This window comes from Vicia villosa, linkage group LG3 (genome assembly GCF_029867415.1).
Source record: "Vicia villosa cultivar HV-30 ecotype Madison, WI linkage group LG3, Vvil1.0, whole genome shotgun sequence".
Taxonomy (NCBI): domain Eukaryota; kingdom Viridiplantae; phylum Streptophyta; class Magnoliopsida; order Fabales; family Fabaceae; genus Vicia; species Vicia villosa.
Window position 1 is genome coordinate 16,860,060 of NC_081182.1, and position 25,172 is coordinate 16,885,231.

At 36.3% G+C, this 25,172-nt stretch overlaps 2 protein-coding genes and 1 non-coding gene across 3 annotated transcripts; all 3 read right to left on the reverse strand.

Moving 5' to 3' along the window:
• Window positions 1–1,282: 1,282 nt before the first annotated feature.
• Window positions 1,283–1,364, reverse strand: TRNAS-UGA (transfer RNA serine (anticodon UGA)). Its single transcript has one exon. It is a non-coding gene; the product is annotated as a tRNA-Ser (tRNA).
• Window positions 1,365–8,670: 7,306 nt separating this feature from the next.
• Window positions 8,671–11,109, reverse strand: LOC131660461 (COBRA-like protein 2). The gene is made up of 4 exons (XM_058929700.1): window positions 10,291–11,109; window positions 9,640–10,099; window positions 9,384–9,546; window positions 8,671–9,296 (listed from the first exon to the last, which is right to left on the reverse strand). The coding sequence occupies exons 2-4, from the start codon at window positions 9,998–10,000 to the stop codon at window positions 8,747–8,749; spliced, it is 1,074 nt and encodes a 357-aa protein (XP_058785683.1). The 5' UTR covers window positions 10,001–10,099; window positions 10,291–11,109; the 3' UTR covers window positions 8,671–8,746.
• Window positions 11,110–11,262: 153 nt separating this feature from the next.
• On the reverse strand, window positions 11,263–14,444 carry LOC131660460 (uncharacterized). The gene is made up of 5 exons (XM_058929698.1): window positions 14,069–14,444; window positions 12,508–12,804; window positions 12,090–12,302; window positions 11,865–11,993; window positions 11,263–11,782 (listed from the first exon to the last, which is right to left on the reverse strand). The coding sequence occupies exons 1-5, from the start codon at window positions 14,306–14,308 to the stop codon at window positions 11,573–11,575; spliced, it is 1,089 nt and encodes a 362-aa protein (XP_058785681.1). The 5' UTR covers window positions 14,309–14,444; the 3' UTR covers window positions 11,263–11,572.
• Between the last annotated feature and the right edge of the window lie 10,728 nt (window positions 14,445–25,172).

The following is a 25,172-nucleotide window of genomic DNA, read 5'->3' on the forward strand; positions in this document are numbered from 1 at the left end:
TTCGGATATTTATATTCGAAAACCCCTTGTTTTCGTTAAAAAAGGGTGTATTTGGAAGTGTATCTCCGAAACATGCCTTGGGACTAAATTGCTCCAAGTCTTCTATAAACAGGGTCTCCAAACCATTGCTTAAACACACCACAAATCAGAGATGACTCAAACATATCCCCACCTTGTTTTTGTTTACTTCAAAGGGTAAAACTGAAATTTCGTCAGAGACCCCTAAAAAAGTTAAGTGGTTAACAAAGAAACTCCCCTAAAAAAGTTTGCTTTTTGAAATTTGTGTTCAAGAATGGGCCAATTATTTTAGACCAATAAATTTAAACCAACCAAACTCATCCAATCAACCCGTTAAATCGATTTAACTAAAGCTGATAAAAATCAAAATTCTTATGATCAAAATTAGGCCTCACAAATGAAACTGTGGTTTAGAATGAATCTTAGACCCGAATTCAATTCAAGCTGACCGATGTCCAACCGTGCTAAATATTAACAAATCTTAGAAAAACTAAAATAAAAGAAGAAGAATAAAAATAAAAATAAAAGGGATAATTATACGTTAATCTTTTTGTGCTAACATATTTTAAATATATTTTTAACACATATAAGAAGAATAAAAAGAAGGAGAAGAATAAATATATTTTTAACACATATATTTGTTTTAAATATATATTTATAATATCAAAATCAAACATATAAATTTACATAAAATAATATATTAACACATGTGCTTTATTGTGCTTCAATGATTGGCTCACAAATTAATTTACAAAATAAATCGGATAAAAAAATAGCAAACTAATACAATATTAATGATCATTTTACAATTGTTTTTAAAGTAATGCTAAAAAAAAAAGAAAAAGAAAAGTTAGAATATTAGTTTTATAATTATAATAACTCTTACAACATTTCATATACAAAAATAAAATCGTGCAAGTTAAAATACGACGGTATCGTATATAGTTTGTTGATCAAGAATAAAATTAAAAAAGATTAAAGTTGTTTAAATATACATTTTACAAAAAAGAGAGAAATAAAGTTACAAATATTTTCTTTAAAAAATTACTACTTCTAATTTTTTTATAAAAAACTCTCATTCCCAGTTTATTATCTACCCGTAAGATAAAAAATAAGTAAATGATAAAAGATTAATTGCATACGTTAAAGTGATGTGGCTTTTAATAGTGTCAAGTATTTTAACAGTTTAGTACAAAGTTTTGAAATTGTCTTCATTAATGAAGTGTGAAGAACAGAAAATAGAACCAAAAAAAAAAAGAAAAATCGTCAACAGCAGGGTTCGAACCTGCGCGGGCGAAGCCCAACAGATTTCAAGTCTGTCTCCTTAACCACTCGGACATATTGACTGTGTTGTTGTGAATCACTAGGAGCATATATGAATAAGAAACAACGTACGTTTTGTGGTGACAAACTGTTTTGCTTCCCACTAACAGAATTACATATAATGAAACTAATAACTCCTATTATTTTTCAAAAATGGAGTCATAAATCATAATCTAAGACCTAGCTAGTTGGATGATGATACGTAAATACTTGTGGAAATATTCTTTTCTCTAACTATGAATAAAAGAATGTTTCGAGAGGCATGAGCGTAGTTGAGATGTAAGATTGAGAAATGCTTCTTCATTGCAAGGAATAGTTAGACCACCCATTGAATGATTGTAACCAAACTCTTCCTGAGCTGTATTTAACAAGTCAAGAAATGAAGGATGGTATAAGTAAGATATTGGAACTACAAATCGTTTCTTTTGAGATTCTCCAACATAGACAGCTACATGTCCTTTTGGAACATTATTGGAATGATTTCTACTTTGGAATATCTTGTTTGCATGAAGAACCATAAATGGAAGATTACGAATACCCATGAGAAGATGATTTTGGAACTGAATTGTTGTTGTTGTAGTATTTATATATGTACACTAGTGGTAGTAATGATTGAGACGGAATGGGAAGCCATACATTTCCAGAAGGGATGATATCAAATCATATCATAAAATTAATATATGCATGGTGTCACAAAGCATTGGGTCCACTTTATGAAATTTCACTGAAAAAGCTCACATGGTTGCACTGATATATAGCAATCTGAATCTATCTACCCATCACTCTGTAGAAAACTAAGTGCCGTACACTGAAATCAAAAAGGATCACCACATCACATCACACGGTTGCATGTGACGCGGCATTATTAAAGATGCAATAAGGCTCAAAAACGTAGCCATGCCAAACGTAGCAGCAATTAATCACACTTTCATGCATGCATATATATCATATGTTTGTTGTCTCTTTCCTCATATATTGATTAATATATATTGCAAGATAAGATGAGTTGTTGACATAGTTAGTTTAGATATGTAGATTAGGTGGAACTAAGGCTCTTGTTGTGATTTTAGTGTTTGCTATATATTTTAAAAGTTGCAAAAATAGTTTAGTGAACTTTTAAGGTTTTATATCCAGTATGTGTTGTGAGTTTGAGAATTCTTGCATATGCTTAAAAGAATTCAGTCAAATGTTTGATTTCATTCACACTTACCAATCTCTTGGTTACATTGCATACAATTTGTCAAATAGAAGTTTCTACTCCTAGTATAATTACAAACTATCAAAACCCCACCAAATAGTTCATATATTGTTAATAAAAATAAGTTCAACTAAAATAGAAAATTACACATGAAAGAAAGACAAACATTGTTGTAAAGCAAAATGGCAACTTGGCATTAAAAATATGTATTAGGGGTGTTCACCCTTATACAACCAAGGGACCAAGAGAAAAAGAAAAACACTAACCTTCAAACACAAACCAAAACACCCACCAAGAACAACAAAAACTATTCCCAACAAACCCCGCAATTATTACACCAATCGAGCCAAGAAATGTTTCTCCCTTTTTTATGAAAGGCATTGAACCAATCCCAAGATAAAACCTTAATAAAACTCAACACATCCATCTTTACAAGAACACTATCTTTGCAAATAATCGAGTTCCTACAAGACCAGATAGACCAATAAAAGGCAAGCGCAAAAAACCAAAAAGAAGAGGTAAAATTTAGATGTTGAAGTATAACCAACAAAGAATCCCCAAGATACGGAGCATCAACTTTAATCCACCCACACAAATTACTCCATAAGAGATTAGAAATAGAACAAGAACAAAACAATGCTCCATATCTCCCTCTTCAAAAAACACAAGGGACAAATCACATTGTGAGCACCTTCAATAAATCTCCGTTTGACCAATTCCATCCTTTTAGGCAACTTGTTAAGATTTTAATCTCTAACCAAAAATAAGGATTTTACTAGAAACTTTAGACTTCCATAAACAATCTACGCTTATGCTTTAAGAGGATCCAAATTAGGCACCAAAAAACAAGATTCACAAATCCTCTTATAGCAATCTTTAACCGAAAATCCATCTTTATGTCCCACCAAACAAAAAAATCTTCTTCATGAGGCTTAGCCTTCACCCCATACAAAAGCAATAACAACTCCTCTAACAACAAAGAATCATCGCCGCTCAAACCCACCTCATTAAACCAATATCCCACACCCAATAATCGTTGAACCAAGACCCTGCATCGTTAACTTTGAGGCAAGTCGAGTTGTACAACCGAAATAAAGAAGGAAATAATTCTTTAAAGGAGGAGGTTCCACACTAATGATGTCTCCAAAAATTATAAGTCTTCTCATTTCCAAGTTTGCAATAGATTAAATAAGAGAACCAATTAGGATGGGAGGCACTATCGACGGGATCCCGGACAACACATAAAGCCATCCACCACAAAGAAGCCTTCCTACTCAAACTCGACCCACCTAAAATCGTATATTTAACGTCGTCATACCTACTAGAAATTAAGTCGGACCACAAGGAAGAATCGTCATTTAAAATCCACCATTCCCACTTACTTAACAAAGTAAGATTGAACAAGCCACAATGTTTCACCCATATACCACCTTCCTCCTTTGATAAACAAATAGAAACCCAATTCACCCAACTAACCTTCTAAGAATTTTCACCCCTCCCCATAAAAAGATCGTTGGATGCTTACGATCTCATTAATGATAACCTTGGATGCCTTAAAGAAAGAGAAGAAAAAGACGGGGATGTTGGAAAAAAAACAGAATTAAAGAACCACCCTACCTCCAATAAAAAAATCTATTGTGCGTCTCCGTCAACCTTCTTTTTAACTTGGCAACAATAGGAGTCCAAGAACATTTTCTTCTAAGATTTATACCTATTGGAATACTGGAAAAAATAAAGGGTAAAAAACCAAAACCATAAGACAAAAAAAGAAGCGGTCGCCTACAAAAAATTAGAATCAAGATTAAGACCAAATAATTTACTTTTGGACAAATTCACTAGAAGCCCCGACACCAACTCAAAACCTCAAAGTAAAGCTTTAATAGTCCAAATATTCTTCCAATATCTCTCTCCTATCAAAATAGTATTATTTTAAAATTGTAACTATTCAAAGTGAGTATTACAATTGAAATGAATGCCTTCGAATTCCCCCTAAGAAACTACTTGGTGCACTAAGCCGACAAAATATTCGGCCAACAAAAGAAAAAAAGGGGAAAAGAGGATCCCCTTGTCTTAGACCTCTGGTCACTTTTAAATTCATCATTGGGCTCCCATTAACAAGAACTAACATAGAACTATTAAACACCAAATCCTCCAACAACCTACACCACCTTACTCTAAACCCCATCCTTCTGAACATACTTATAAGATAACCCAAGAAACGCAATCATAAGCTTTTTCAAAGTCCACTTTAACTAGCATACACCTCATTTTCACCCTTTTAGAAAAATACACCACCTCATTCAAAACTAAGACACCATCCACCATTTTTTAGTCTATAAAGGCGGTTTGACACTTCAAGATGAGTTAGGGGATCATAACTTTCAATTTAGATGCAAGAAGCATAGCTAAAATCTATTACACACTTCCCACTAAGAAAATAGGCATAAAATCATCAAGAGATTAGGAATTATCAACTTTAGGAATCAACTTAATGAAAGAAGCAATAAGCGCTTTAGGCACTCAAGCAAGACGGTGAAACTCATCCACCACTTTCAAAATATCATCCTTCAAAATGTCCTAACAAGCTCTATAAAAGCACATGTTAAAACCGTCAGGACCGAGAATTTTGTTCTTGTCACTATCCCAAATAACTGCCTTTAAATCCTACATATACGAGAGTAACATCTGTGAGCCCCTTGATAGAGTATGACTGTAAAATGAATGGTCGTGCTCAAATAAGTCGATATAAGATATTGGGCTTATTTGTTGTTATCAAATATACTTGGGGATCAAAGAATAAAATATTGAACTATACAAGGGTTATACATTCTATGTCTTGTGTTCAATATAGATATAAGGATAAAAGGATAATTATACACATGATCATTATCACAGAAAGGTTATTTCAGATTACACCACATTCTTGTCACTTGGGTAGCAATGATGTGTTGTTAGATACCGCTCAATATTTATAATATTAAATAAGTGGTTTAATATTATTACCATTCGTAACCTACAGGGTCACACACATAGAGTACTTATAGTGGAATGGATGAATAAATTAAATATGATTTAATTTAATTATGTGTTAATAGTATTTAAATTATTTAATATATTAACACATATAATTTATTTAATTAAATATGATTAATTAAATGAGAATTGACAGTTGGTTAAATTAAATATGATTTGATTTAATTAATATTTGATTTAATTAAAAGAGTTTAATTAAATAGTTTAATTAAATAAGATTGGGCTTATTTTGGAGAAGTCCAAAATAAGAACATTAAGATTTTACAAGCTCTGTATAAATAAAGGCGCTCTTTCCATTAACAATAGCTAATTGTCAAATTTTTCAGAGCAAGAACGACTAGCACCGCCTTCCACTTTGCACTCGCGTGGACTATGCAGAGACGCCGGTATCTTTTGTCGTTCGTGATCAAAAGATAAAACACGCTTCAAGAGGTAATTTTTGAATCCTTATTGATGTTTGGTTTGTGATTAATGGTTTAATCAAGATCCGTTCATCAGATTAGATCCGTTCATATTGTTCTGTTAAGAGGATAAAAATTTGAAAACCCTATTAAAATCCCAACATGATGACACGGGATCAGAAAACATGTTCGTTTAAATTGCGCGCATCTTGTAGGGTTGACGGTTTGTGGCGTTTCACTGTCATTTGTGGTATTCATAATCGTGCATTTGACACCAAGTTACAAGGACATCCAATTGTGTTTCAGATTATGGCGGAAGAGAAGGAATCTATTTCAGAATTATTGATAATCAAAGTTGCACCAAGAAACATACTTGCCGACTTGAAACGAAAAAGACCACAAAATGTTTCAAATATCAGACAGGTGTACAATGAACGTTTAGGTTTTCGCAAGACACCCTGTTCGCCGAGATGATTCCCATACTGAACTCTCACTTGCAATATCCTGACAATCGAAAGGTTGTCAAGCTTGAGTATTGTTCACCTTCACTTAACACGGAAGGAAAAGTAAAGTTCACCCCATTTGAGCTCAAGAACGAAGACAATTTAGAGGTTATGTAGACAATTTTTCAACAATATTTTTCAAAGGGTTCGATCGAGTCGAAGCTTCAAATATTAGGAGAAAATATTATCAAAATGTTGCGACGTCTTCAACTAACCATTTATAACAATATGTAACATTAAATTTTTGTTGAACAAACTATGTAATTTTGATAACTTATGATGAATCTATGCTTTGTTGCTTTGGTTTTAAGAATTTTGTTTCTGTTGTCCCAGACATGTTTTCGGATATGCACATCCGAAGTCACCTTTTCTGGATTAAAAAAAGTGTCTTCGAAAGTGCACATGCGAAAGCACCTTTTCTTGAAGAAAAAAAAGGTATCTTTGGAAGTGCTCATGTGAAGTCACCTTTTCTTAAAAAAAATGTGTCTTCGAAAGTGCACAGCGAAATCACTATTTTTTCAACAAAATATGCGTTCGGATATGCACATCCGAAATCTGAGGATATTTTAATATTTTCTCCAGAGGTCTCTAAAAGGGCATATGGGTGTATTAAAAAATTCTCTTTCTCTATGCATTCTCCTAATTTTTCTTTGTGCACATCTCTGTTGTTTATTTGATTATTTCATTTGATTTCCGAAAACATGGATTTTCTATTGGGCCTTAAGCCCATTAAGCTATTTGCATTCCTGTTTTTTTAGCTTCTTTTATGCGCAAATGTATATTAGACATAACCGAACTTATTTTTCTCATTAGGAATGTTAATCGGTTAATTGTTTTTGTTAACGACGAGTATCACATATTTCGTTTTTGTGGTTGGCAAATATTTATTCACTTTAAGTGGCAAATTCCGGTTAAGTCGCATTGTTTCAAGACTTTTAAACTCTTTTTGTAAGAAATCAGATGAAAAAGGAATGAGTGGATGCATTCCACTTGCTCCTCATAAACGAGTGGGAGACGCACGCCTCGCTGCTTCAAATATTCGTCATCTGTCAAAAACACATTAATTAAAATTTGGATGAAAAGGGATATTGGTGGATGTACATCCACTTGCTCATCGAATAAAGGAGTAGTAGGCGCACACCTCATTGCTCGAATATTCGTCTTCCTCTAATAAAAAAGGGAATGGATGGACTTACATCCATTTGCTCCTCGAATAATCAAGTGGTAGGCGAACACCCCATTGCTCCGAATATTCATCTTTCACCTAAAAGCAATTACAACCAATCAAATCCATTTACTTTTTTGTCCGCGCGTGATTAACAATTTTTCAAACAGATGTTTACCGCCCAAGCGCATACTTTTTCAAATAAATCGTTTATCGCTCAAGCGCGAATTTTTTTCAACCTATGAGTTTTTTCACCGCCCAAGCGCTACTAAAATCATTTTCACAATTAAAATCAACCAACAAACAGACAATTGCTACCCAAAATTACGTAACTTTGAGTTTCTCATCGCGTCTAGGGGATACGTAGGAGCGAGATTCGCAATCTTGTCAAGCACCCTAATAAAAAACTTATTTTTTTCTCTTTTCTTTCTTTTTGTAAATATGTTGCAATAATTAGAAGGAATCAAAATTACTTTAAAACTAACACTCATATTCGCAAAACTGATTAAATTGTTCTCGTTTAGTACAACAGATGTGTGGGGTGCTAATACCTTTATTGTGCATAATCGACTCCCGAACCTAAATTTGGTTGCGATGACCATATTTTTCGTATTTTTAATTAATATCGACATTTTCCCTTTCAAAAATAAACTTAGATAGCGACTTCATTGAATTTCGAACATTTATTCGCTCCGATAATTTTCGCGCCGCCAAACTTGAAGAAGAAACTTGCAACCATCTTTGATCAATAAAAATGTGTAACACAAGAAATAAAAAAAGTGATTCTAAGGGATTGCCCTTGTGTACTCGAGTGGCTACTTCAAGATCATGAATTAAGTGGTGCATATATGATTTTCAAGAAAAAACTGTGACTTACAAATTGAATTGGAAAAGAATATAGCGATTGATAAACATCTTCGAGAACTTACAAGAAATGAAAACATAAATGAAAAAAAAAAAAAAATGACATTTCTTCCAACTTAACTATAAGCATAGGTTGGAATTCACCCCTGAGAATGTATCTATGTTAGAATTGAGGAATTATAATAATACAAACTATATAAATGTTAAAATCCAAAACCAAAAGAGTACTATACTTTACCAACTATAGTACTAATAGGAAAAATAACAGAGAAATTAATGAAAAAATAAAAGCAAGACAATTTGGTCTAAAAATGTAGCTACCATTTGGTAACATAGGAAATGTGTCAGGTAAAGGCATGTCACAGTTTTCACCATTGAAATATATTCTTCTTGGAAATGTCCATCCATTTTGCAATGTGAATGAATTCTGATCTTTTTCCAATAGTATCTCTGTTGTCACAGAACCTACTCCCTGCTTATCAGAATGCAATAATTCATTGTTGAAATAATCTATTCCCCAAAAAAGTGCAACTCCATCTGCCACAAGAGTTGGAAGTTTAGTGCTATTGAAGCTATAAGCTGTTGCTTTTTGGCTCAAACCAGGATGTTGAACAAGGACGTTCCAATTCGAGTAGTTTCTATTGAAGTTGTAGTTTGAAATTGTAAGCTTCACCCTCCATTGATTCATATAGTTGTTCTTGAAATGCCAATGGACTCGAATCGGACACATGTGGTCCGTGCATTGGATTATGTTTTTCTCGTCATTCGACCCTCCCAAAGAGTCGCTTGGCCTAGTTACAAAATTTAGTAGCAGAAAATAAGCATATAATAAATTTAATAAGATGAATGAATGTTTGAGCGAATGAAATAACACGCACCTTATGCAAGACAATGTGTTTTTATCGGCTTCCCTACATCCGCCACAAGTGCAATTACGACACGGCGTGATGATAGGATTGTAAAATGTTGAGAAGGAAACGCAACATACTGGTGACTTGTTTGCCAAGAAACTTGAATATGTACAAATTGACTTCCAAGTTCCTGGAGTGGAAATGTATATATACTAGTATTGAGAATCCGTGTAACTTAAAAGGAAAAAATCGCCGAAAGAATATACATTAGTGAGTAACTTACTTATAACTGGAATTTGTCTTACTCCTCCTAAATCTAAGGACACCGAGGGATCGGTAACCATAAAAGGGCTACAAGTGTAACCAGGACCCGGTGCCATGAATGTAACATTATTAGGTGCTTCGCCAATTGAATTTTCTTTTTGGTCCAAGTTTCTTACTTCGAATTCAAATGAAGTCAACGAATTGAGAGAATCAATAGCTCGGGCAGAGAGGCGGCCACCGCGACAGCAACGGTTCGACCTGTTTTGTGTGACGTCCGGAGATATATCAACTATGATAGGATCTTTCTTGCATGAATGTGGCATTTGAGAACCACTGTAAGATGAACAATCACCTCTATCAGTTGCAATTGCGCCATTCATTGACCATATCACCTCATTGTTAGCCCATGTCCATCCTAGTTTCCAACCTGGTTTGTCTACATGCCGATACTGATGATAATTTTCAAGTGTCACCGTCGCCTGTAGAATCAGAAAACACACTCAAATTCAATCTAGTCGATTCTATATAGTTGCGCGCTTCAATATAAATGAATCAAAATTATAATACTATTCATATACTTGTTACAGTTTAGTCTGAATCAATTTTACATAGTCAATTTTTTATCACTATAGAACGAAAGATGAGATTGTAACGAGTTGTGACTACTGACCAGATATCCGGTGTCCAAACGGTTGTTAATATCGAAAGTTATAGAAAAGTTCCCATTTGGATCCAAAGGGTCATAGCAATCTGCATACAAGTGCAAGGATTAACAAATGAGAAAAGAAAAATAAAAGTCAAATAAGCCAGAACAGAAGAGAAGTGCATGCAGAAACCTGATAAAGTGTAGAGAGTAGAAAGTAACAAAATCAACTTGAGAGGGTTTACATGAAGAACAATCAGCATCATTTTTTGACAGAGAATGGATTTTATGAATAAGTTAAGCTGTGTGTGTTAAGTGAAGTCTAATAATATAGAGAAGCTTGTTATCTCCTGGTAATTAGGATTAGGAGTATAATTTAATATTATATTACTCGGATCAAACTATGGATCATTGGAAACATCAGCTACTTATCATTAGAGGACAAATTCTCTTATTATTATGGTTAGAATGTATATTATACAAAAAGATTCTACTCTAAATGTATGCCAACAACCTATAAAACGGATAAGTCCGCGAGACCATGATGTCGTTGAGGTTAAGTTTTTACGGTTTTGTCTTGTATAAAATGTGTTAGATTCTTAAGACAGTAGGTGTTTCTGATAAAATTAGATGATTTATGGTTTGAAAATGAGTTATATGGCATAGTTGAAGTTGCTGCTCACTGCTCAGTGTTCATCTCTTTGTATAATTTATATTTTTTTGGACTTTAATTCCAAAAAAACATATTATAAAAAAATTATACTTTTAAAATTTAATAAAGGGAAAGTGTACAGTTATGATGCTTCAATTCAACCAAGAGAAATTGTGGAGATTACCAAGGGCATATGTTCCCTTGTTTGTGTCCAAAGGTTATCCATGTCCTAGATTTATACAAAGCCACTATATATCCAAGGATTACAACTGTTACCATCTCATAAAACATAGTGCCAAATCACTTTTCAGTGTCCAACTTTTTTTCAAGGTAGGGCATCTCAAGAATGAAAATCCATAACAATAGCAATAATTCATATTTTAAAATCATAATATAAGTGACACTGGACAAATAAATATTTCAAATGTAACACTTAATATAAGATAGATAAAATATGATGGACATAGTCCTATTAAGGCAGCTCAGTTGATAGCTGTGCAAAGACATCAGACTGCAGGGACGCAGCTCAGTTGATAGTTGTGCGGAGACATCAGACTGCAGAGGCGCGGATGATGGACGTAACAATTTGCATAAGTAAATAAATGTTGTACTTAGTTTTTAACCGGTTACGCATGTGTTGTTTCACAAGAACTAGAATTAAGATGGGTGCAAAAGTGTAGAAGATGAGCTTAGAGGTTCATGCACAACAGAATTTGAAGAAATAGCAATAGGACTTTCTTCTAACTGCAACATGATACTCTCCAGTATATCAGTTAAAATTTTCTTGAATTCTTCTTCTTTAACCGTTGCATTCGCGTCGTCTGCATTACTCACCGTCTTAAAAGCTTCATGAATTGCTTTATCCATCTGTAAAATCAAACACATTGAGACTCATAGCTGAGTTTTTAGATTTACTTAGTATAGTATGCGTATTGGCAACAATAATTACCTCTTCAATTGCACCGACCGGAGGTAAACCAGCAGACGGAGAAACCACGTCTAGTGCCACGCGCAAATAGTGCGTCAAAATTTTTCCATTTCGGTCTTTTGGAAGATTCTCTATAGTCGTGTTCATCGTCTGCATACAAGAGATAAGGTAAAACCACAAATAAAGAGAAATTGGATAGCTCAATTGGTTTGAACTGAGAGTTCGGTTTCAGAATAAAAATAAAACCTTGTCTAATTGAAACTTGTTGGATAAGAGTCTCTTAACACCACTTCCATCAAAGGTGTTTTCACTATGGGCTACAATGACAGGTTTCTCTTTAAGATAATCAACCACATTCAATGCCACTTTCTTGAATTCTTCCATAAAAGTCTCTTGATCAGTAACAGGTCTATCCAAAGCTCGAGACAACAATGCCGGATCCACAATGTTGTTAAAAACCTAAATCGATATAAACACAATAGGATAAACTAGTATTAACTAACTTGAAAACAAGATTGGCATTTATTTTAATTATGATTTTGTATGTGTGTGTAAACCAATTATCGTCTGCGCGTAATTGCAGAGACTAATTCCTCGAATTGAAAACAACATCTTTCTATGCAAGGACAAGAATAGTTGCATTGCGTTAGTGTATTAGTATTACCCAAGAATCTGATGTAGGGGGAATTCCTCGGTCAACATCGAGTCTTCCAAAAGCTTCGATCACATGTTCGCGAAGTGATGCACTCGAGTTTCCAATCTGAGAGAATATGTATGTCATTTCGGCATCATAACCGGGACCATTAAGAAACTCGAAGAGATCTTTCCCGTCCATACGTAGTATAACAATCGGATCTCGCTTCAGTCCAGCAGCCATGCCTAACAGAATGTCTGAGAGAACTTCCTTGAACTCACTCTTGCTCACTTTTTCTTGCTTTCCATGAGTAAATTCATTCAACACCTATACAACAAAATCAAGTCGGAGCGTTTCGATTAAGATTATACGGTTCATATTTCAAATTCGGTGTACCAGATCAAATGGTCCTGACTTGGTGATTGTATGATTGCATAGGTTCATGAATCATGCTGACAGGAAAATTTGGGTCCATTTAGTACATTATTGATACATAATCATATTGCCTCTATTTTCTTCTTCCTGTGACTAAGGTATCTTTTATTCTTGTTTGTCCATTTTTAGGTAAGAAAATAGCTTTTTCCCAAAGGATTCCATTTAAAGATCAACTTTGCTTTTTCACACAAGCACTAACTTTAGATAGCAGTTAGCACTAGCAATTTCGGTCCCGAAAGTTCATCATGAACCATGATACCAGATCAACTTTATGGCACTCTAGTTAAATTAAAACTCTACTCTAAACTATAATTTTCAAGTTCAAAGACTACGGGCATGTTTGGATAAACAACTTATTTGCAGCTTATAGCACTAGAACTTATCAAAATAAGAGCTTATGAATAAGCTCGCATGGGCTATTTTTATAACAAAAGATAAAAATCAAAAAACTTATGATTGTAGATAAGCTCAAATAAGTTCATCCAAACAGACCCAAAATGGCATGAACCATCAACTTAAGATATGTTTGGTTTAGCGTCCAACAAGTTTCTCGTGCGTTCCAAATCAGTCCTATTGTGAACAAATAGACGATAAAACTAGTCGCTTCAAAGATGGATAAGCGCGTTTAATGCAATTTTACTGCTAATACAGACATAGGCTTAAACATATATGTCGTCCCCCGTGTGGTAAGTAACCCAGCCTCGAGAAAAAAATTGGATTTTCTGCGGCCGATTCAAGGATTAGTCTCAAAAAGGACCCAAAGATTGTAATTGCAGTTTACTTCACCAGATTCTGCCTCAAAGGAGATTGACAGAAAATGGCAATGAAAAGCAAAATTGAGCATGGCAAGTAATTGCAACCAAAAATAATTTGAAAAACCATGTTATCATTCAAATCTTTTTATCCCAAGTTCAGAATTTCTCTTCAAGCAATTAAGCACTTTTTATAATTCTAATGCCAAAAACTAAGCCAGAACAAAAATCAAGAGCAACACTGCAACACACACCTAACATCAATCTTTATAGAAAGCAGATTAGACACATTTTGCAGCACACAGTTGCGAGCACAGACACAGACACAGATACACAGACACATTACGTGACATCAAAAGGAAAGAAGTAAGAAAAAGCAGTAATTAAGAACAGAAAAAGCAAACCTGATAATAGATATGATCAGAGTCAGGAGTAGTTCCCTGAGCAGGCAAACCAAGAGCCGCCCCGATATCGGCCACAGCCGGCTCGAGTTCCTTCAAAGAAAGCTTCCCATCTCTGTCCTTATCCAGTTGATGAAACTTATTGTCCACATACTTACTGAATCCTTGCTCATTCCCAACCAACTCCATAATGTTGGACCCATCAAGAACCTCACCTCCATTCCTCTTCTGGTTCATCTCCATCTATCTATGTATGATTCTTGTTTTCTTGAGAGTTGAAAAATGAAATTGTGAATTGTGAAGTGTGTGTCCCCACAAGAAGGTCCTAAAAGAAAGTCATGGTATATAAATGTGAATTATATGATTCAAGAGTTAAAGCAAAAGGGTAACATAACATGTGCTTCAAAAACATAAGTGCTGTTTGTTTTACCTCATGTTAAGTTTCTGTTCCATTACCAAACAACCATCCTTTTCTACCAATTCATTGTATGACAATTTTACTTTTTTATTTCTCTTGTTATTTTTAGTATCAACCAAACTTGTGCATTAAGGACTTCTGTTAAAGATTACTTACACATGTGCTAATTTTACTTTTTTTGAAAACAACAATAAATTTAGATATTTTAAGGAATGAAATGTACAGTTTCTAATAAAAAAAATAGGGTTAAATAAATTTTTAGTTCTTATAAATATTTTTTATTTTATTTTTTAATTTTTAAAAAAAGTTTTGGCAAATTTTGGTTCCTAAATATTTTTTGTCACCATTTTTAACCTTGTTGTTAGCTTAAATTAAGAGACATTGACGCGACAAATGTCACGTGTACTTATTTTATTATTTCATTCATTTAAAAAATCCACATAAATAATTTTTTAAAATTAAATATATTTTTTAATTTCATAAATATTTTAAGTTTTATTTTAGTTATTTTAAACGTTTCCAACAAGTTTTACCGTCTCAAAAAAATCCTTCCTCATAATGTGAAGTTTTCTAAAAAAGAAATTTATTATTTATAAATACTAACAATTTGTTTACCTTAATACATAAATAAATAAACGTTACTGTTAAAAAGTGAAACCCTATTATTATATTTATTTAATTCAACAACACATTCTAATTCAACTATCTCACTTCTCACTATCCATATTCTCATTATTAAGTGAATGTAATGGAAGCTATTGTGATAATGTCTCGCAAGTTGAAATTTGGTAAAACAACATAATGCACATCTCCGGGCTGAAAAGTTCTTACGAATAGAAGAAAATCAATAAATAATTCCATTTAGTGGTCATACACAGTACAAGGTAGCATAGCTAATAATCTTGGAGCTATGCCCCGGCCAAGTGGTAGCAGGAATTGCTATGAATACGTACTTAACTCCTAGGTACGTGGTTCGATTTCTACGGAAGGCAAAAACAATATGTCTTGGGCAGCCGGTAAGCGGACCTAGGGAAAATAGCGGAAATCCAGGGTGTTTAAAGAAGGCAAATCAGATATGCCCAAGAGAATGGCATTGGCTTTTAAAGATTTAAAAGGAGATTGATCAGATATGCCCAAGAGAATGGCATTGGCTTTTAAAGATTTAAAAGGAGATTGATCAGATATGCCCAAGAGAATGGCAGATGATCAGATATGCCCAAGAGAATGGCAGAAAAACAAACGTGAGAGAAGAAGGATCTCCCCTAGAGAAAACAATATATGAAACGACTCAACACAAAGTAAGAGGTCCCCCTCGCTGGGAAAATTCATCAACAAAGATCCATTCTCCGATTCAAAGATAGCAAGAAGGTAGATGAGATCCTTAGTGAAATTTTCCCCTTAGTTATAACGAAGACCATGGCAAATTTTGATGTTTCAAGAATCCTCATTTACAGGGAAAGCTCGTATGATACTATGTACGCCAAAAACTCTTCAAAGGCATAAGATTAAAGAAGAAGTTGTCTCATCATACGAGCTCTGACGTTCATGCTTTTAATGGCACGGTAACCTGCCCTTGGGGCTTTGGAGATTTGATGGTCACCTTCGAGGAAGGAAGAGAAGTCGAGACACTAGACCTATCATTCTTGGTAGTCCCATGAAAAACATTAATAATTTTATTTTAGGAAGATCTTTTGCTGCAGTTATTGACATTGTTGCTTCTCTCATTCACCTAAAAATGAAATACCATAATATCCATCATGAACCACTCACGATATGTGTTAATCCATCGGGAGCTCGCCACACACATAAAGCTCTGTAACACAATTAGGAAATGAAATCATTCGAGTGGAAAAGGAAAGATACCAGATGTCAATGTCCTCAACCTCGGCTAACACCTGTAGAGAATCAGGATTAATCATCAGATCATAGAGTCAAACTTCAAAAATAGGTATTGCGCGGTCATCCTGATTTAGTCAACACATGACCCAGCTACGAGAAAGTACTATCAGACCAGTCCTCACAACAAGGATTGAAGTTGAGAAAGAAAGATATGCACCAAATATCAGGTGGAATGAAGAGATGGAGACAAAAGGATATGTGCTAGAACATGAAAATCCTGCCATGACGCGTAACCCAACGCCATGATACTCTAATAGGGAGAAAATCATCATCAATAAGATATTGTCCGGGTGAATAAATGATATCTAAGTTGTTTTCGTTACATTTTTTACCATTTATGTAGAAACTTACAATGTAATATTTTCACTTTCAAGCAAATAAATGATTTCTTCATCAAAATTATTCTCTTCATCGTTATATAATAGATTGATCCATTCTTGACCTTTCTTTAACTCTAAGTCATAAACAACAAATGGGTGACGTCATAAACACCATGAGTACATGACTAAAGAAATCAAACCCTAAATATGAGAAGTCACTTAATTAATAAGACTAAAACCTTGAAAGTGAAAATGGTGGTCCAGGCATACACCCGCATCTCTCTTGATAGCTAGTCACTCAAGGGTGTATGAGGTAAAGCATAATCACATCGGCCCCGAACCAAATTTTCACTTGGAGGTGGGGAAGATGAGCGAACCTTTTCTAGGTTCTCTCCTCAGTGACGTCCAATAAAGCTTCTAGCCACAACCTTGTGACAACTACCAAAGACCTAACATGTCAACTTTCGGCCTAAAGTGATAACCATTAAAGGCTGGCACTATGGTAAGTGAATAAGGAAGTAACTTTTGCTTTCAAAAGAAACATAGAAGCCAAAAAAACAACAACAAGCATACAAATAATAGAAACAAGCATGTTTTTATCAAAAGCAATATTTTTACAAAGACGGTCTGAAAGGAATACCTAAAAAAGTGATGGTACATGACTCATGAGGTCAGCTTCTCACCAAGAATCACCACTCTTGAAATTCTGGTTTCAGATCTTAGATGTCCTATGAGATGTTGAGACAATGGTCTATGAACAAACACACAATGACAAAGTAAATACAATTTAAAGGTGTTGTAAAGTACTTGAACACACAAAATTGTTAGCTCGGTTCGGTGTAAAACAACACCTACTCTGGCGGCTATCAATCCAGGAAGGAAATCCACTATCAGCAGTATTAATTCGAAGTTAAACAACCTCCGGTTTACAACCTCTCACTTAATCCCTACCTAGTGCAACTTCTACCTAGGAACTTCCTATATATAAGAAACCCCTCTCGCTCCCAATCACCGCAGTAATGTCTCACAGTCCCAATCCCAGTTACTAATATTGACATCCTTTCACCGAAGTATTTAATTATAAAGCACTACTTGATTAAGAAACCCGTCAATCAAATACAATACTTGATATTTCTTAAAATATTCTATCAAGAACAATAACTTGATAAACAAGCAACACACACTCAACTCAATGCATCAAAAGATACATGAGTGATACACAATTATTCAATACTTAAAAGCTTATGAATGAATGACAGAACTTACAACACAATAGAAACAGTCGTACTCTTATATCAAGATAACATTAGAGAGGCTCACAATTAACATACACAAACCCTAACAAAAACAAACGTAAGTTCCACCCTAAAACTAGGTTAGTGATGATATATTTAAAGCACACATCTAGACTGGAATTGGGCTTCAAAAACGTAGCAAAGAGATTGTTAAAAATCTGCAAAAGCTTCTCCATAAAAATAGGTCTTCAATCATTAGTTTCCTAAATAATATCCATATTTAGAAACTAAGAATACATATTGAAAGCAGATAAAATCTTTTATCTTTAAATTAAGAACCACATAGGATTGCATAATATTCCTAGAATATTCTGCATCTTTAACAAACTAACAAATACTAAAAGTCCAGTTGTACACAGACGCGATGTCGTATAGGACATCTCGCTCGACATGTTGCTCGAGTTGATAGAACATCTTATTCAACATGTTTCTCCATAAGTTAATTTTACCAAACATAATGTCAACCATAAAAATTGAGAATTAACAATCTCCCCCTTTGGCTAACATCATCCGTAAAGACAATACCTTCCCAAAAAGTTGTAAACTTATTCTTCAAATATGTTTACATCTGAGACAAGTCACCGTGTAGGTAAGTGTGAGTCATTGGCCCTACAAAAAAAGGGTTTTGACGCTAGAACTTAGTGAATTTATCAGTACAACATGAGGGAACACTAGGTTGGCTTTCATAGATGCTCTCATGAGCAATCTCAGTGGGGGAGTGACTAGATAATATCAACCCTTAAAGTTTTTCATGTTATTGAAGTATGCATCAAAATATTCATGCCTTACGTGAGAGAGAGAGAGTGTAATACCCGGTATAATTATCACCTAAAGACTATCAATAAATAAATTGATGAGGTCCTTAGAGGATAATTGGCCCTAAGTCTCTCAATTGGTCTAATTATAGAGAAATTGACTAAATGGATGGTAAGGGGTATTTTAGACATTTCCATTCTTTTATAAGCTCACTAGACTCATTTTGTTGGTTTTGCATTTGGAATTAAAAACAAAAGAGAACCAGAATTTGTGAAAAGAAGAAGTAGAAGAACGTGAAAGATGAGGAAAGGAGGAGAAAGTGCACTTTTGGTCCAACTACAAGCTCAAGTTCTCATCAAACTCTTGCATGCACCAGAATCTACCCCAAGCTTGATTCTCCCATCATCTTCTTCTTGTTGTTCAGCTTCATCATCATCTCCAATTTCAGGTGAGTCCTTAGTTAGATGCTTTGGGGTTGCATGTGAGGGTTATGATTGGGGCTTAGGGATTGTGAGATGATTTATAAACATATGATGCTAAATCTGTTTGCTTTGCCCTAATCTCTGTATATTGATGTTTCTAAATATGTTTATGTGTTACAATTTCGTTTGGACTGGTATACAAGTGTAGGGGATCATCTACAGGTTGTTTGGGACTGGTTTAGAGTTCCTAAAACGCAGAAAATTGATTCTGCATCAGAGTAATCGGTTACTGGGACCTGGGTAACCGATTACCCTGTGTAATTTGGCGTAGATGGGCATTTTTGAAGCCAGTAATCGGTTACTCTGGGACCAGTAACCGATTACCCTGGGCGCAGAGGGAAAAATCAGCAAACTTCGGAAATTCGTAACTTTCGGCTCGGGTATCGGAATTGCGCAAACTTTATATCGTTGGAAAGCTAGCGACGTGTACTTTCTAATAAAATTGGTCCCCAAACCAGAATGTGTGATTTAATAATATTGGAACCCTACTTAGTGAACCTCGTCGGGCGAGATTTTACATTACTAATTCCCCCGAGAGCAGTTCCGTTCCGAATAGAGAACCGAACGCCTCCTTAGTCGTGTGAGACTTGTCTAAGTTATATTTGAACATGTTAATGCTATCAATGATCATGGATGTGATGATTCTCAATATGCGGATCATTAATTAATGCATTATATTGATATGCTTTATGATGATCATATTATGTTTATCCGTCCGTTCGATTGGCGTTCGGAGATGGTTGTTTGTTTGTGGCATGATGCCTTGTGTGATAATGATCATTAATTCCCGTTGTTTCGGTTAAACATTCGGGATTGATTGTATTGTGTGATTGACGCTTGTTATGCGTGTGGTATGCTAGAATCGAAGTGGGCCACTACTAGGTGGTAAGGCACCATTGTGTATGGACTAGTTTCCAAAGATACCATTGCGATGTACCTGCGGGGTCTTTCAGGGCGTTTCCCAAAGGCGTGATACATTGGCGTTCTTGGTATGATTTGCACACCTGAGCTACCATTGCGATGTACCTGCGGGGTCTTTCAGGGCGTTTCCCAAAGGCGTGATACATCGGCGTGCTTGGTATGGTGGAGTTGTGATGCCAATTAGGCGATATCACTTGGATAACTCACCTATAGTGGTGCCACGTAGGCTACACCACTAGGCTCCTAACCGGATGGGCTTGTACAGTCAATTAGGCGTATTCGCACTTGTGGATACCATATTGCGTATGGATGATGATGAGGCCGTGACGCCGTGTAGGCAACGTCACCGCTATAACTCGTCACAGATGGAATGCCACATAGGATCTATCTGTTTCATCTAGCGATGGGTCTTGTGCGAGTCTTCTTGACGACAGGTACTTGGTTACTCACCGAGGGTGTGTGTGCAGCCTTGGTAGTTTGGTTGTTACCACTTCTGGATTCCCCGTACATGGGTATGGGTCTGCATACGTGTTTGTTGTACTATTTGTGTACTTGTGATATGATGACTCCATGGTGGACGATTCATGTGTTTGCTCCGTACTTGTACCGGATGTGAGGTTGAACCCCGGATCAATGGTGGATTCGGTTTGTGATGCATGTACCCTGTAGAACCGAGTGGACCCATAGGATAGGAGGACTCGCTGAGATTTAGTAATCTCACCCCAATCAACTTATATTTTTTTTCAGGTGCAGTTTAGTAGCGTTTGACAGATAGCAGGTTCGGATTGATGACTTAAAGTGGTGATGGCTCGGAGACCTCGTCAGATCTCATTTTCCGCTGTGCAGATCCATTGAAGACACGTGTTTTGTAATTATCAATATTATTTCATGTTGTATTTATATGGATCATCTTGTATCTTTGGCTTTTGTGTGTACTCAAATACCAATTTTTAACGTTTCATGCATAATATACTAGTCAACTATGTATGGGGTGTTACAGTTGGTATCAGAGCAGGTCGATTCTCGGCCGAGCCATGAGACATCACTAGCAATTCTTTTCCTCCTCTCAAGTGTGCGTTGCTAGCCTGATTTTACTGATATCTCATTCAGTTGTTGAACTTGATCAACTCATCGACTGAGTGTGAGACAGTAGGATTACGGCAGAGCCGCCACGAGGAATCGTAAATCTGTAAGTGGTGTGAACCCAAGTAGTTGAAGTGGGATGAGTAATGGATTTTTTGGGCGTTGTAAGTGGATAATATTGGAGTCGTCAAGTTTAAGGAGAGCAGTTGATGTAAAGTAGTGATACCCGGACTATCAAGGTGTGGATCGAGACAACTAGAACTCACAGGATTTTGACTGAACGAAGTGAATATTTCTCTAAGTCTTGGTAATAGCAAGGGAAATCCAAATAGGAATGAGTAGGAGCCTTGTAAGGGAGATTCTCCGAAGGTGTTGAGCTGTGAATTAGTAGGATTCAGTACTGATGATGCTGCCGGTGTTAAGTGTGACGGGTGAGTTGATAGGACAAAATGGCCTCTGGAAATGCGGACAGAAGAGTTAGACCTTTCTGATTGCACTGGTACGGACAGTAATTGGATGGATGAAGTATTAGATCCTGATCCAACTCGAAGTACCCTAAGCGAGAGTAGTTACTTAGTAGATGTTGGTGGAATGTATGAGTGTGGTAACTTAAGATTGGCGAACCTTGAATACCTTGTCGGTGGAAAAAGGGCATGCATTTCCGTTCTTATCATTTTGTATTTAAGTTCTAGAACTACGCTAGATGGAATATGAAATGATGTAGAAGCAATGCAGTGACCTAAGTTCTTGTTAGTTGTTGTTTGTCTGACCCCGAGTGAAGCCATAGAACTACGCTTGGCGTTGGGCGTTCAGGCGAGTAAGAACTAAGATCTATCTGGAACGTCAGTAGGATAATCGCAGTTGAGTTGGTTGTTAGGAACCCTAGTATTCCTATCTGGACTGAATTATCCTTGGAATCTCATGCATGCGTGGGACGAGTGGGTACACGCACTGCATGGTAATCCGAAGTTGAACTCCAATCTTTGTGCTTGGCGTTTTGGCTTTCCGAGTAAGTAAACCTTGATGTGAAGCACTCTCAGGTTTTAGCATCCTGAGGAGTGTGATTCGAAGGACTTGAGGAACGATGAACCTATTGGAGGTCTGTTCAGACACTTGTCGGTTGTGACTTTAGGATACGTGTGGAGATCGTTATACGCCACTGAGGTAGGTTGCCTGGATACATGGCCTCGGAGTTGGACCACCATGTTGGTACTACCAGACGAGTATAATTCCACAGTATCACTACCGTGCACAAGATGCGTGAGTCATCATTTTTCCGACATGTGTGGGACAAAGGTGATCTGAAGCTCAAGGTGGAATTCTGATTTGGCACACGTGAGACACAGATCCAGACTCTCATAAAGTATGTGGGATAAGGATCCATACATTGCACTCGATAGTAGAGGAATAACTAGACAGGCGATGATGTGATGGATCAAGACCCAATACTATACTTATGGAGACTCTGAGTGATCGTGATCGCGTGAGTTAGTATCCGATTGTACCTTGGGGATGTTCTCGTTTCGTGAAGTGTTAAGTTGGCAATTTTGCATGAGTGTCTAGGGTGGGACTAATGTGCAGTCATGATATCCTGGTCAGCATGGTGAGTGGCTGTCATGTACCATTGGCGACCGGCGATAGAATATGCAGTTGTATCTTGGATCGGCTCGATGTGTGATGTGTCCGGTAAGGTATTACTAGATACTCTGAGTAAAGAAATGTGAATCTTGGTAAAGCATAGACATTTTTGGTGTGAGAACTTCTAAGGAGTCTATAAGAGAGATGTTCCAAGTGCAAAGTGCAATTTCTTGCATTGTGGCTACACTCTGACTGTTAGGAGCACCGCAATGAAGGATGCAGCCGCCGAGGAAGTCAGTTTAGGTCAGAGGTGGAACAGACATTAGATGACTGTGTGAATAGAGTGTGGCTATGGGTGGATTGTTATATCTGTAAGTCGCACGAGTTATCAGAGGTGATACTACGCTAAGAGAATGAAGGTGTATGGTTGGGTAGAAGTTGTGTAAAACTGCTAGAGTTATCATGAGCTGCAGTACATCGCGAAGGGTTCGAAATACCGATTGAGCAACAAGATTTGTTGGAATGACAAACATAGCAGATGTACGCTGTAGAAATCAGTGACAAGGACGAACCTCTAAGCCAGTGAATTTTTGGGTTTCAATGTCCTAAGATAGAAACGTGTACCTAAGTTGTGGTAGATGAACTATATGGAATGGCAGAGTAAGTAGAAGCTTGATTCTGGAGAGTATGCAACTTTGACGAGTAGTAGTTGATGATGGATGTATATGGAGACCTGGAACGTGTTGTAATTGGACAACTGTAGATAAGGAATTATTGTGTATTAATGGGAACTAAGTGAATTATGGATATAATATGACTCAGAGGATTTCAAGGTGTGTGACTTGTTGGAATCAGAGTAGCGCAACGGATCAAGGAAGAATCATATAAGTCTGAAGTAGGAACGAACGGACTATTTGTAGGATTTTATGTTGGGATGAAAGTATCTCCCTAAGAGGAACTCGTCGAAGCAGCGTTTCGTTTATGTCAGTCTCTCTCGGAGATCCGCCATAATCTCGAGAGGTGTCGTCAATGGGCCGGATTGGGAAGAGACCTTGTGGATGACATGTGATCCGATGTCCGTAGATCATCAGTTGAGCTTGTAAGCATCAAGGGTTGGATAGAGCATCGTGACCGTTGAAATGCTGAAAGCAAGTGAAGAATTGCAATTGGCGTAAGTTCCCTGTGGCTTTGCCTTATGCAGGACGAGTGTGCAGGAAGACGTGGGCAGTGTTCGCAGGTTAACTGTTGAATTTCACCTTCCATCAGTGGAATCTTGTGTGAGGTGGTGGAATAACAAGGTTGTAGTTGCAGAGTGTTTCACCTTGTGGATGGTAATGACGGTTGTTACGGATAATACCGAAACGGAAATCGAAGTAAGAAGCCTTAGTTGCATATGCAAAGGGGAAACTTGGAGTGAGTCGTCGTAAGCATCAGGGAGTTGGAAGATAAGACAAAGGGAATTGGCAGTCATCTTAACGTCATTGAATGGATTAATGTAGGAGGTAATCCAACGTTTCGTTGTTGAGAGCAATGTGGTAGCGAGGATTTATGAACAGGAAGCGATTCGAGGAGTTGAGGAAGAATTAGTAATGTGTGTTGAGCAAGGATAAGTTCAGCGAAGATTGAAACTAAGGACGCCCGACAGGGATAGGGTATTACGGCTTTCGAAGGCATGGAAGTCCAGTGTAGGTCAGCGGAAATTAAGAGTATTAGAAGATCTTTCTCAGGATTATTAAGATGAAGTTCCAGAGAAGATGCGTTGGGTGAGTACTAAGGTTTCCGGTCAGGAATGTCAAGATGAAGTATCAGATTAGACGTGTTGCTTGAGGGTTAAGGTTTCTAATCATGTGTGGTGGGACACAAGTGATTTTGGCGGATTATGTTTCTCCGTATAGGTGATCCTCAGACAGAGCAGTGAGATTATCTAAAGACGAATGTGAGTAACATTCTTTCCCTTGGTTGTATAGATATGAGGGGTTGGTTCTCATGATGAACGGAAGGAATTCGAGGACGAATTCTATTCAAGGGGGGGGAGAATGTAATACCCGGTATAATTATCACCTAAAGACTATCAATAAATAAATTGATGAGGTCCTTAGAGGATAATTGGCCCTAAGTCTCTCAATTGGTCTAATTATAGAGAAATTGACTAAATGGATGGTAAGGGGTATTTTAGACATTTCCATTCTTTTATAAGCTCACTAGACTCATTTTGTTGGTTTTGCATTTGGAATTAAAAACAAAAGAGAACCAGAATTTGTGAAAAGAAGAAGTAGAAGAACGTGAAAGATGAGGAAAGGAGGAGAAAGTGCACTTTTGGTCCAACTACAAGCTCAAGTTCTCATCAAACTCTTG